At 44.5% G+C, this 13,983-nt stretch overlaps 2 protein-coding genes across 3 annotated transcripts; both read left to right on the top strand.

Annotated features, from left to right (window-relative positions):
- The first annotated feature begins 189 nt into the window (after positions 1 to 189).
- Positions 190 to 8,361, top strand: LOC106565993 (protein DDI1 homolog 2). 2 transcript variants are annotated; one of them, XM_014133739.2, is made up of 10 exons: positions 193 to 590; positions 1,118 to 1,247; positions 1,495 to 1,776; positions 1,914 to 2,040; positions 2,251 to 2,378; positions 2,764 to 2,892; positions 3,067 to 3,170; positions 3,297 to 3,489; positions 5,061 to 5,111; positions 5,459 to 5,692. In XM_014133739.2, exons 1-9 carry the CDS (start codon positions 453 to 455, stop codon positions 5,069 to 5,071), a joined length of 1,242 nt encoding a protein of 413 aa, XP_013989214.1. In that variant the 5' UTR covers positions 193 to 452; the 3' UTR covers positions 5,072 to 5,111; positions 5,459 to 5,692. The 2 variants fall into 2 exon arrangements, with proteins under 2 accessions (XP_013989213.1, XP_013989214.1); XM_014133738.2 differs by lacking the exon at positions 5,061 to 5,111 and having other exon boundaries at positions 190 to 590; positions 5,459 to 8,361.
- A 573-nt stretch (positions 8,362 to 8,934) lies between these two features.
- Positions 8,935 to 13,705, top strand: si:ch73-15b2.5 (rho guanine nucleotide exchange factor 19). The gene is made up of 12 exons (XM_014133762.2): positions 8,935 to 9,563; positions 9,988 to 10,155; positions 10,239 to 10,315; positions 10,429 to 10,685; positions 10,821 to 10,981; positions 11,364 to 11,516; positions 11,598 to 11,727; positions 11,878 to 11,952; positions 12,057 to 12,149; positions 12,332 to 12,483; positions 12,628 to 12,798; positions 12,875 to 13,705. Exons 1-12 carry the CDS (start codon positions 9,334 to 9,336, stop codon positions 12,957 to 12,959), a joined length of 1,752 nt encoding a protein of 583 aa, XP_013989237.1. The 5' UTR covers positions 8,935 to 9,333; the 3' UTR covers positions 12,960 to 13,705.
- The last annotated feature ends 278 nt before the right edge of the window (positions 13,706 to 13,983 follow it).

Genomic DNA, 13,983 nt, shown 5'->3' with positions numbered 1-13,983 from the left:
AACAAGTACATTTGATAAACACATCTCATGTAGTTTTTATGTGGATTTTAGAATATTCGCATGAAAATCTGTCACCAATTGGATGGAAACCTTAGCTAATGACTGTAAAAAGTGTTGCTCCCGTTTGGTGGGTGTGACTTGAAGTTACGTATTTAAAGAGCAATTGAACGTTCCCGAACGTGAAAACGTAATGAACGCAGCCCTGGTTCCGGATACATAAAAGAACCAGAGTGCCTATTTAGCAGTATTTGAGGAGCCGAAACGTCATACACTTATCTACATAGCTAGCGCCCGTGAATATTTCATGTTAGATTATATTTGTTGAGTTTTGCTGAACAGAAGTTTGCGTGCTCACAACGATACTGAAATTAGCTAGCTAGTAGTAGTGTCAACAAACTGAAAGTGACTTTACGTTACGTTAACGAGTTCAAGTAACTCTGCCCAAAAGCGCGATGCTGGTAACCGTTTTCTGCTGCCCCAATGACCGTTCGGAAATCACATTTGCACTCGATGTCTCTCCAGAGCTTGAACTCAGAGATTTTGTTGCTCTGTGTGAACTAGAATCAGGAATCCCTGCTGGTGAAATTCAGGTGAACTACTAGCTAGTTAGCTTAGCATAAACGTGTTAGCAGCTAAGTTAGCTAGCTACATCTCATTGTTTATATCAGCTAGTTCATAATATATATATATATATATATATATATATATATATATATATATATATATACTTAACAGAACTAGCTAAACCTACTGAGTAAGCAGTCAGTTAACTTTGTCATTGGTCGCTAGCTAGGTAACGTTAGTTGATTTAACTACTGTCGTAATTAGCTATTTACGCTAGCCATCTTGCTAACTAGTACGTTGAGCTAACATAGCATGTGTCAACAGTCAGAGAACAGAACAACAACAACTTCTACTGACTCATGTAACGTTACCTGGCTAGCTGTCCATTGGTTTGCTTGCCACGTTTTGATTAACCACCTAGTTAATAAATTAAGTTGATTTGGCCACCAGACAGCATTTTAATTTGTCCTCTTACTTTTCTTCAAGTGTGAAAAGGGAATGCTTCTTATTTTGCATCATTGTTTTTCCTCCTGTGGCCCTTCCCCCTCTTCAGATCACATATGCAGAGCAGCCCCTAAAAGATCTGACCTGTGCTTTAGGGACTTATGGTCTGAAGGATGGCGACGTGGTGGTGCTCAGACAGGTAGAAAGACGGCAACTGCCAGCACAACCAGTCTTCCCAGGTAAAGTTAGTGCCAGTGGGCAAGCCAGAACAACTGAGAAATCTACAGTCTGGCTGCTCTAGTAAGAGTTCAGTCGTAACCCTTCACTAAAGCACTTCATTCTGTTGGTTCTATTGTTCCTCAGTCAGTAATGGATTTACAATTTAATAGGTCATCCCAAATGTCTACCTGGCATGATGTCACTCAACCCTCAGTCATGCTTACTCTCTCTCTCTCCTACCCTCCCTGTCTCCCCTTTCTCCTCCAGGTCTGCCCCGTATTGACTTCAGTTCCATCGCAGTCCCTGGAACCTCTTCTGGTTCCAGTCAACGGTCCACCCGTAGACAGCAGCAACAGGCCCCGACTTCACAGCAGCAGCGCCCTCCACCCCCTGCTGCACCCCCATCCCTACTGGGCTCCACCTCCTCTCCTCAGGGTCTGGATGACCCCGCCTTACTGCAGCAGATGCTCTTGGCCAATCCACATGAACTGTCGCTGCTCAAGGAGCGCAATCCGCCATTGGCTGAGGCCCTGTTGAGTGGAGACCTGGGTGAGTAGAAGTGGTGTTAGCGGGATAGCATCAACCCCTATCTCTGAGTTGAATATCTTGTCATTATAACGGCTAATGGGTCTTAAGTGTTCAACTAGGAGCTCTAACCATGTTTCTGACTGCCTCCCTTCCCATAGAGCGTTTCAGTAAAGTGCTGTTGGAGCAGCAGCAGGATCGAGCTCGCAGAGAGCAGGAGAGGGTCCGGCTTCTGACTGCCGACCCATTTGACATGGAGGCCCAGGCCAAGATAGAAGAGGACATCAGGTACACACACCTAATATCACACATCCAAGAGGGGAAAGGAAAGGAGTTGGGTTGGAGTTGAAGACAGCTTTAGTCAGGGTCTCTTCTGAAATCAATTAAAAACGTGCTAGTTTACATATTGACTTATGCCCCCTGTCTGAACTATTTGAGAGTACTAAGTATCCATGTACATGTGCGTCAATACATAATCACACACAATTTGTACTTCAGGCAGCACAATGTTGAGGAGAACATGACCATTGCGATGGAGGAGGCCCCAGAGAGCTTTGGCCAGGTGGTTATGCTCTACATCGACTGTATAGTCAACGGGTACCATGTGAAAGCTTTTGTTGACTCAGGTATTGTATCCTATAATTTTCTTCCTCGGTGCAAAAGCATTTTTGACTAGGGCAGTAGGGGGACTCTTCAGTTCAGGGTTTGTCTGTTGTGGTGTCCAGTATAGTGTGTCTTGGCTAGTTTTGACATGGCTTTGCTCTCATGATGGTATATCCACTAGTATTCAGTGTGTCTTGGCTAGTTTTTTACTTGGCTTTCTACTGCATATATTCTCTCTACACCACTTCTGACATATCTTGATTTAAAAAAGTCTTCCAACTTGCTTGCCTGTACTTCATACATCCCCCCCACCTGTTCTTCCCTACTCCTGTCCTGTCTCTATCCCCCCTTTATTGTCTTTGTTCTGCTCCTCTCACCCTCTACCATTGCCTGCTTCCCCTCTTCCAGGGGCCCAGATGACCATCATGAGTCAGGCGTGTGCTAAGCGCTGTAACATCATGCGCCTGGTGGACCGACGCTGGGCCGGCATCGCTAAGGGAGTGGGCACCCAGAAGATCATTGGCAGAGTCCACTTGGGTGGGTATCAATCATATCTCAAAGAACCACTTTCTTAAGGATGCACCACATTGTGTTCCTGTAGACTAGACGGTCATGAGATGTTTTCCTTGTTTTATAAATTTTTTCGAAAGTAAAGATATCCAAACCTGAAAGCAAGTGTTGGTGGTATCATCTGTGTGTTTCCCTACCCAGCTCAGGTCCAGATAGAAGGGGACTTCCTGCCTTGCTCCTTTTCCATCTTGGAGGACCAGCCTATGGATATGTTGCTTGGACTGGACATGCTCAAGAGACATCAGGTCAGATCCCTGTCCCTCCAAATCCATGCACACTAACTACCACACAATGACATCCTTTGGAAAAGTAGGTCTTTAAAAATACCCCTGTGTGTAAATGGCTGTTCTTTCTATATCCTGCTACTTCAGTGTTCTATTGACCTGAAGAAGAACACGCTACTGATCGGGACAACGGGCACTGAGACCCGCTTCCTGCCCGAGGCGGAGCTGCCAGAGTGTGCCCGACTGGCGTACGGGCCGGAGGGCCGAGAGGACGCCCAACCAGACGAGATCGCAGACAGAGAGCTGGCGGAGGCACTTCAGAGATCTGTTCAGGAGAGCGGTAAGAAACACGGTCTGGGAGAGAGGGCTATGGGGATTCCTCAGCTCTCTGTCTGCACACTAAAGCAGTGGACATTTTTGCAGTACAGCAGAGACATGACCCAGAAAGCACATTTGCATGGGTCTTTTTTTAGCTGCTTTACTCCTGAGCCCTGTTTCTGTACTCATCTGCCTTCTCAGTCACATGATCACTGCATTTTCACCTCAGCAAATAAAAAATAAGCTTTATAATCAGCAGGGTTCTTGCCATCATGAAAGTCTTTAGTCTTCGAGTTTTAAAATTGTGTTTTCCAGGCCCCGAAAAGTTTCAACATTTCTGTTTTATGTAATTTATTTAGGCACAGTTCTTAAATATTTTATCAATCAAATACATATCAACATATCAGCCAGGATTGTCTGTTTGTGCGCATCACCTGCATATTTATTTATTTTAATTATTTCACCTTTATTTAACCAGGTAGGCTTGTTGAGAACAAGTTCTCATTTACAACTGCGACCTGGCCAAGATAAAGCAAAGCAGTTCGACACATAAAACACATGGAATTAACAGACATACAGTAGAAAAAGTCTATATACAGTGTGTGCAAATGAGGTAAGATAATGGAGGTAAGGCAATAAATAGGCCATGGTGGCGAAGTAATTACAATATACCAATTAAACACTGGAATGGTAGATGTGCAGAAGATGAATGTGCAAGTAGAGATACTGGGGTGCAAAGGAGCAAGATAAATAAATAAATACAGTATGGGGATGAGGTAGTAGGATGGGCTATTTACATATGTGCGAGATGAGTGGGCCGTTGCTCAAGGAGAGGGAGTCTGTCGGACATTGTAGCAGCAGGTATGCCTATGTAGTCTATACCATATGATGGAGAACAGACCAATAACTAGGTGGCCAATTCAAAACATATCTTGTACCCTCAAGTTAATTGTTTAGCATCACTGAACAAAAATATATACGCAACATGCAACAACTTTTAAGATTTTGTTAAGTGCCCTGCACAACGACAGGTGATAGATGGTACATGGGATCAGTGAGCAGTCGCCCAGTGTCCACATTGCATTTGTTTTTTATAGGTGTATGCTGCCAATTGATGGTCATGGAAATCTGGTTAGAAGTCATGGAGAGGTTATGAAATTCCATCTGTCAAAATGTGTATGAACCCTGAATTAGACTAGATATGAAATTAGGCTAAGGCCCAATTTTGGGTTTATATTAAGTCTAGTTACAGTAGTGTTTAAAAAGTATTGGAGGTTGCAGTGACGAGACAATTGGATATCATGAAATTGTGGAGAAAAGGGGGGTTAAAAATAAAATAAATGCACATTTAAAAAAACTGTATTGGAAGTTTGGTTCTGTAAATGTATTTGGTTTAATAGTTCTCTAAGTTCAAAATACACTGAAGTCCCTCTGCGGCCCAATTTGGATCTGGAGTCATAGGTCAAATAAAGTTGTCTTGGCTGACTCTCTTCACTATGTGAACAGTCTGACTGTGGCGCATGCTTTGTGTGCGAGTGCTAACGCTCTGCGTCCCTTTGCATGATGTGTGGTGTGTGGCCTAACCATGAGCAGGACAGCACTGATGCATTTGGAGAGACAGCTGGAGTCAACCCTACCAACCAGGTACTGCAAACTTACAGAGAATCAATACCAAGGTCATCACCCATATTCTTTTGGGGAATTTTGTAACAAAATCAGTTTTGCTTATTGAAAAACCAATGATAAAGATTGGTATGATAATATAATTTTTGTATATATATATATATATATGTCAATTGTATTTACCATGTTTTCCCACTTATTTTAAAAAGTAGAAGATGCAACCACTAAGGTCTCTGCATTTCATGTTTAATTTCAGAAGCTGGCATGGACAAAAATGATGCATGTTGTGTGCTTGAGTGTTTTGATCCGTAGCAGGTTTCAATTGTTGTACAGTACTGTTTAACTCTCGAACTGATCTCTACCATCAGACACTGCAGATGGACAAACTACCTCACCGGAATCCCCACCATTCCCAACGCCCAAACCCCTGAACAACATGTCCCCTTCCCCCGGCCATCCCCGGAGCCTTGTCCTGGACCGCTCCCAGTCTGCTCCATCCTACATGCGCCAGCCTGGGGCCCCAACACCAGGACAGAGCCAAACAGAGCCTGGCTTCCAGGGTCTCACCATCCCTGGACCCTCATCCCAGGCCCAGAACACAGCACCTACAGCCCCACAGTCTCCTCTCTCAGGCCCCAGCCCTACCAACCACACCCAGCCCCTCCTTTCCACTATCACCACTCCCCCGGCTCTGTCCACATGCTCCCCTCCTGCAGACAAGATGGTGACTGGGACTCCCACCTTGGGAGGTTCAGCCAGTCAGATCCCTTCAGCCACAGAGATTGGGTGTGCCTCTGAGAAGGCAGGGAACAGCTCAGTGTTCCCCCACCCAGAGGAAAGCCTTACCACTCAGCCCATGGAGCAGGAGGAGGACATGTCAGACACCATTACAGATCACCGGACCTGTCTGAGTATCCCACGTCAGCAGAGTGAAGGGGGTTCCCAATATCCCCACCAGCCCGTCTCTAATCCCCCATCACTCACACTAGAACCCTGTCCTTTTGGATCCACCTCTACAGAGATCAAGCCTCCCCCTGCCTCCTCCCAGAACACTGTGCCATCAGAGAGGGACCAGCCAGAGGGGAAGCGCTGTTACTACTCAGACCAGATCCCATCTCTGGCCCAAGCCCTGCTGGAGCTCCATGAGCTGCTGGTGTCTAACAGCCGTAGCCTGTCCCCTCAGGACCACAGTGCCTCCTGCTCCCCCTCACACAGACAGAATGCTGACGGACTGGACGACAACCACAACCCCACCGTAGAGCCCCGAGTCCTGACACCTGAAAACACCACCCAACCCTCCCCCTCTACTGCCATTACAGCTGATGCAGAACCATGCGATGCCAAAGCCAACCATCCTGCTGCTGTGTCTGACAGAGGACCTCCTCCTGACTGTGTCCTGCCAGGCTCCTCTGAGCAGAGCCTGGAGACCAGGACCGAGGCTGAACCAGGAGAGGGACACAGGGAACCAGAACCACAGTGTCCAAACAGCTCCTGGGGGGAAAGGAGGGCAGACGGGTATGGGCTAGATACCAGTAAACACAAAGGGACTATGTCTGAAGCCAAAGGCCCCTCTTCACTCCAAGCAGACCTGGTGTTCAGGGAGCCCCCTGAGGGGCAGCAGGGGAGGGGTGTGGCGGACGGGAGAGCCTCTGGCAATGACAACCCAAACACACTCAACCTCCAACCTGACAAAACACAGCAGAGCCCCCTGTCCATGGCTGCGGGCTCACCTGGGGAGGAGTCTGGCGATTCGCCCCACACTTCACCTCTTCCTCAGGCCCCGGACCACCCCTCCTCCTCAGCCCCTCTCTTCTCTGCTCCACGTCTCTTTACCGATGATCACATCCAAAGGATCCAGGCAGCTGGCTTCTCTGCCAGGGAGGCTGCGGAGGCACTGGAACAGGCCCAGGGCAGTGTGGAGTTGGCTCTGCTGGCACTACTGGCCCGCAAGATCACTGTGCCCACCTAGACACTCGCAACATTGCATTCATGTAAGAGTCCCAGCCTCTGGCAACATGGGTTTGATTTGTACTCTTGTACAGCACTCTGAGATATCAGCTGATGTAAGAAGGGCTATACAAATACATTTGATTTGATTTTGATTTGATGGTGACATCTGAATTCCCCTGGCCTCTCACAGCTACGACATGCTGAAGGGGAAATGCTGTCAGTCTCTTGGTTTCTCACAGACCATACAACCAACTGTTATTTGTTCCTGGATTTAGCCGATATGATCTGAGTTGTGTGTGTGTGCAGCAGTTGGTGGTGCCTCAGAAGAAACCTGTTTTTATGCATTTTATAGATGGGATTTAGTAGATTGATTTCCCCCCCCCCGAACTCCGTATATACATTGAATTGCCCCAATGATTTAGGTTAATGTTTACAGTTGTGTGTGAAATAGCATTTTTATAAAGGGCTGAAGATTAGTTCAAATGTCAGATTTGTGAGGAGCATTATTGATGCGCCAAACAATTAATTGGTTAATAAAAAAAAATATATGTTTTACTCATCTCAGATTCTGCTAATAAAACCCACCAGACCGTCAACTTATTGCACTGTGGAAATAGCTCCATTTTAAGAAGCAGTGCTAACTGGTGATCTTTGCCTTCTGCCAATGTTATCATGTTGTAATATGACATTCAGTCAAGTAATTATTGCCAATCCTGGGGAACTTGATGGTTTTAATTTTTAAATGGCTTGCATGAAGAAGAAAAAAATCAGGCAGCACTATTTTTCAAATTACCCTTTTATTTTCTTCATTCCTTTGATTTATAAAGGAATGTCAAAATACATGAGGACATATTCAGCAAAGTTATAAGCCACACATTGAATTTTTCAGAAAAATGTCTGTGTGATTGTGAAGGATAAAGAGGTCTTTAAATATAACAGCATGTGTAATGGGGATGTCTGGAAATGTGTATAAAGGGTTTTGGAGTTTCCTGTTCAGTTTACTTTGGTTTGTTTCAAGTATCTATCATGCGTTAGAATAACTCCATCCCCCATCAACTGGTAATCTCTCTCACAGTCCAAGTTTACCCTATCCAGCTGACTGATTTATTTGCTCAGTCATTCATGTAACAATTTCAAAATTATATAATGGAATTATTTGGGTCATATTCATATACCAACAACAGCGAGGCAGGTTCAATTATTTAGTTATCTTGTACTCCATTTTAAACTCTCAAATAAAGTTAAACTGGTTCTTTGTATGTTTGGGATATTTCTAGGGAATGGGTGTTAAGGATTGTAATTAAAGCCACGTTTTTTCTAATCTGTCTTGTTATTCCTTGCTCTTATAGTTGCTTTTGCATATTATGCAAACATATTTGTTTGTATGTATCTATTATATTAGTGGAGTAAAATAACATGTTTTATGGCAGCTCTATCCTTAAGGCCAATTTCTGCATGCTCTGACAATGCGATCCGGAGGCCAAATCGAGCGCTGTACTGCATTGACGTGCGCCTCCCAAATGTTGTAACACTAAGGAGGATGCCGTATAGTTCTGCATAGACATGATTGTTTGATGGTAGGTGGGGTGGGGAGGTCCTGTATAAACACTCACTTCCTTGAAGCGCAACAAGTATGAATGCCCTGACTGCTGCAGAGGCCGTATCACAGTAAATGCTCTACGACAACAGCAGACGTAGCTTGACCATGCAGAGCCTTTAAGGGTAAACTGATTATTAATGTCCAGAAGTGTCATGAACAGGGAAATGAAATGGGGGCAGACGGCATCACATGTAGACTTTGATTTGATAGACTGCGTTTACACAGGCACCCCAATTTTGATATTTTGCCCAATTATTGGCAAAAGATCTGATTGTCCAAAAACCAATCAAGTGGCCAAAGATCAGAATTAGGCTGCCTGTGTAAACATAGCCGTAGTGACACAATTGTCTAGCAAGCAATTCAATGGTGGCAGAAGCACAGTCCAGCATTTATCCATACTAGCAACAATAACCAGTGTGACAGAATCCACATAATGCACACCTGTAACTAGTTGCTTTGGGATTGTTAGGGTGATAATGCCCAGCTGAAACCAATAAACTGGAACATCCTGTGTTGAAGCAGGTCCATGGTAGGCTTAGACTACCTTTTAACATTTGTGATTGTACCTTGATTTGTTTTCACCCCCAACTCTCAAACCATTACCACTGCATAGTATGACTCTGTACAGGTGTTTTTGAGTCCAACAATACACTAACTATCAGAATCTGTCCACCGATCGATTACTTGAGCACAATGGCTCAGCTGCCTGACTTGGTAGTTCACTTAAGGAGTGAGTCATTTCACCACACATATCCCTGCATGGGGGTTTTGGACCACCTTGAGAATGATCTTATGGAACAGATGCCATCGGTAGAGCGCTCAGAACAACCTGGTGGGTCTGAGGAGAGCAACAGGTCAGAGATGAGTGGAAACATTGTAGGTGGTGTGACAGAAGATCAGAACCAATTGGAGGACCTCTTTGGGTATGTGACTATTTTACACTGGTGTAAAATGTAGTTGATTGTCATACTTGAGTGAAAGTAAATGCTATACATCCGTCCTTATATTAAGTAAACCAAACAGCAATATTTATTTACGGACAGCCAGGGGCACACACATTTACAAATACTGTATTTGTCTTTAGTGAGTCAGCCAGATCAGAGGCGGTAGGCATAACCACGCTTTATATTGATAGAAGCGTGAATTAGACTATACTGCTGTCCTACCTGTGCATTTGAAATGTAATGATTCCTTTTGGGTATCAGGGTAAATGTAGTGGAGTGAAGTACAGATACCCCCCCCCCCCAAACAAAATACTGAAGTACTGTACCCCACTGCTAAGTTTTCTTATTCTTCAAACCATGACTGTCCTGTGTTACTAATATAATGCCTTCTATTTTTCCTTAGTTCTGGAGGCATAGCAGCAACTCTCATGTCTGTGGCCACTTTACATACATGGGGTCTTGGAGGCCAGGTGCAGCAATCTGTGCCCAAGTTATTTTCAGTTCCAGGGCAGGATGACAGGGAGGCTACAGCCTCTCCATTATCACTCTATAAGGATGATGACAATGAAGGGTGAGCGTGCGGAAGCTTTAATTTATTATTTTATTCTGCTGGTTTTGTATTCTAGATTAAAAGTCCCTGTTTTGTTCCTGTAGGGCAGCAGATGCCAATAAAGAGGATACTCAAGACCTCACTTTGAAGGAATTGTTTGAGTCTAAGTACACTCATGTTTGTAAGTTTCTTTCAATTGTGTACTTTTTTATATAATTGACCCCACATGTTTAGTCTCAATCACTAGTCGTCTAAGTGCATTGATAAAGTGTAATATTTGCCTCCTTTCTCCAGTTCCTCTGTATCAGTACTACTGCCTGCAATCTGTAAAAGCTGACCTAAACAGGATAAACCACAACAGTCTGTCTGAGCTTGTGACCGCCCAGTGTCTACCTGGCCTACAGTCCCCACCTGTCTTCCGCGTGGTCACCTCTCCCCCACCACTGTCTCCTCTCACAGTAAACCCATGCAGCTTTTGGCAGGACTTGTCTGAGGTGAAGGAGAGTGGCCTACTTAAAACCCTCTCCCTCAGCGAGCTCCGTCTACAGGAGGTGGGTGGGTAGTACCAAGAATGTTTTCTGCTGATGCTGTGTCTGATGTTTGTCATCCCATACAATAGTGAACATCTCTGGTATGACTTGAAGTGTAGTGAGGAATAGATTAAGTAATCTGCTTTTGCTCTGAAGGCTATGTTTGAGATGATTGGTTCTGAGGCCTCCTACCTGAGAAGCCTGGGGGTAGCTGTGTATCACTTCTTTGCATCAAAGACACTGAAACAGACCCTCCATCGCATGGAGCATCACATTCTGTTTTCCAACCTACGCAGTGTGATGGCAGCCAGTGAGGGGTAAGGACTGCCAATGGACTAGTCTTTACATGACTGACCAGACTGGCATAAAACATTTTTTTTTGTCATATAGGTGTAGTGAAATGTGGTATTTTACAGGGTCAGTCATAGTATGGCTCCCCTGGAGCAAATTAGGGTTAAGTGCCTTGGACATTGACAGATTTTTCAGCTTGGGTATTCCATCAGCGACCTTTCAGTCTCTGGCCCAACACTCTAATGGCTAGGCTACCTGCTGCCCTTGGGGTGTCTTCGGGTTACTGTTGAATGAGTCTTGCTAAAATGACAGAACTAAAATCCTTAGTCTCCATTTTTGTTTATTTGACATTCCATACCAACTTGTGTGTTATGAGGCTTTAGGCTGACACTGCTCTGATACCTACAGGTTTCTGCTGGACCTGGAGTTACGTCTGGGGGAGGGTGTGGTGATCTCTCAGGTTGGAGACATTGTGCTGCGTCACTGCCTCACGTTCCGATCCCTCTACGTGCCATATGTGACCAACATGATGTACCAGGAGGCCCTGGTCACGCTACTGCTGTGGGTTTCCCCTCTCATTATGCTTCTGTTACTGTCTTGGCTTCATTTTTACCTCGGTCTTGCTCTTTCCCCTATTCCCAGGCAGGAGAACCGACAGTTTCTGTTAGCAGTGAAGAAACTGGAGAGTGATCCAATATGTCGGCGACAGACCCTAAAATACTTCTTAGTCCTCCCCTTCCAGAGGATCACACGTCTGAAGATCATCATGGAGGTAGGCAGGCCTCAGATGTGAGTCTACAGGGGGAGTGCAGTATTGGGTGGTGTCCCTTACTCGACTGATTAGGGTTCGGTATACAGGATTCCATGCAATAGACTTCATGCTTGTGGAGGTTAATGCTGGGACTTTCTATGGTCATTGCAGAGCATCCTGAAGCTGACTGGGCAAGACTCTAAATCGATCCCTTGTCTGAAACAGGCCATTGAAGCCATACACAAGGTAGAGGTCACTACTTACACAATTGAATAAAGATTTGGTTTTAAGCTCAACTGTTGACTTGTTAGGCTGCAACACTGCCATTTTATCTCCTCCAATGAGACCAGATAGTGATGGAGTGTGATGGGGGGGTTCAGCGGATGAAGCAGATTGAGAAACTGGTGGACCTGGACAAGCACATGGATTTTGTCAATGTTAAGGTCTGACATCATTGCAGTCTCTAGTTATTTCAGTGACACTTGTTAGTTACTACGTCGTTGTATCCCTTCAGTTTTAACAAGGTCACAATCACAACAGCCTGCTTGTTCTCCCTGTTTAACCTATAGGTGGCAGTGGTGCCTCAGCATTGCGATTCACCATTTACCTCATTGTTTCTCTCCAGTCCATTCCTCTGATCACAAGTGTCCGCTTTCTGGTGCATGAAGGCCCCTTGAGACAGCTCACTCCAGAGGGCTATGTGCCAGGATCCAGGATTTCCTACATGGATGTTTACCTGCACCTTTTCAATGACCTGTTGCTCATCTCATTGAAAAAGTATGCTGCCAGATCTTCATACATGCATCTATGAACAATATTTCCAAGCACTACATCCAAGCACTGTGCTTGTTAAATACAAAGTACCACTTTCTCTTTGTATTCCTGTCACCCAACTTCCCTTTGGTCTTCTCAAACCATCAGAGAGATGCGTTTCAGAGTGCTGGATCATGCAGTGTTCCCCACCCACGTGCACACTGAGCAGCTGAAAACAGAGGCCCTTGGTCTGCCCCTGGAGTCCTTCGTGCTGCGCCTCTCCCAGAACCACACTGGGCATGCCACTGCTTTCATACTTGCCCCACATACCACTACCAGGTAAGAATTTCGTTATAAATTCCTTTGTCCCCTCGCATCTAATTCCCACAATGACTCCATATGCATGTGTTTACAGGTCAGACAAAGAAGCCTGGATGAAAGCTTTGTCCTCTGTCAGTGGGGACATGTATGAAGGACCTGTGAAATACTGTACTGTGTAGAGTTTCTGATGTGTTATTAGTCGATGGTTCTCTGGAAGTGCAGTAGTTTTAGTTGCCTGTCAGTGTTACTGCATTGGAAAAAGTGTTTACATTTTTTTTTTTTTTTAGACATGTTTCAGCTTCTGATATTGTGCAATTTGATGCAACAGTTTTAATCTGTTACTGGATTGCATGTACTTGCATCTTATTCACTGTGTATATTTGGCACTTAGTTTTCCTGTTTTTTTGCACTTTTTGGGGGGGATTGTATTATATTGGATATTTGATGGACCACAGCTCTTGTTTGTACATGGATGACTTGGACGGATCAGTTACCAGCTCACAATTAGTTTAGCAAACATCAGTTTGACATTTTTATGTGAATTTTATGCATGATAAATAAAGTGTCATATTTTTAAAACTCCCTGTTGAACTATTTTCCTGCTGAAATCGCTTGTACGTTTCTATAGTTACATTTTGAGCAGCATGGTTATAACTATAAAGCCCTCAGTACAGAATAAATGTCAGTGTGGCAATGACTGAATTAGCAGGTAGCTAATGTGAACATTACAATTAGAGCATGCTAGCTAACCCACTCTTTTCAGCAATAAAATACAAACGCTCATTCCAGGTTTCCCCCAATGGCTAACAGGTACAGTTGAAGTCAGAAGTTTACATACACTTAGTCATTAACTCGTTTTTCAACCCCTCCACAAATTTCTTCACAAACTACGGTTTTGGGAAGTCGGTTATGACATCTACTTTGTGCATGACACCAGTAATTTTTCCAGCAATTGTTTACGGACAGATTATTTCACTTATAATTCACTATCACAATTCCAGTGGGTCAGAAGTTTACACACTAAGTTGACTGCATTTAAACAGCTTGGAAAATTCCAGAAAATTATGTCATGGCTTTAGAAGCTTCTGACTCAAATGATGTCCGTTAGCCTATTGACGGTGTACCTGTGGATTTATTTCAAGGCCTACCTTCAAACTCGGTGCCTCTTTGCTTGACATCATGGGAATATCAAAAGACCTCAGA

This window comes from Salmo salar, chromosome ssa12 (genome assembly GCF_905237065.1).
Source record: "Salmo salar chromosome ssa12, Ssal_v3.1, whole genome shotgun sequence".
Classification (NCBI taxonomy): Eukaryota; Metazoa; Chordata; class Actinopteri; order Salmoniformes; family Salmonidae; genus Salmo; species Salmo salar.
The sequence above is the reverse complement of the archived record's forward strand: the minus strand, read 5'-3'. Positions and strand labels throughout refer to the sequence as shown.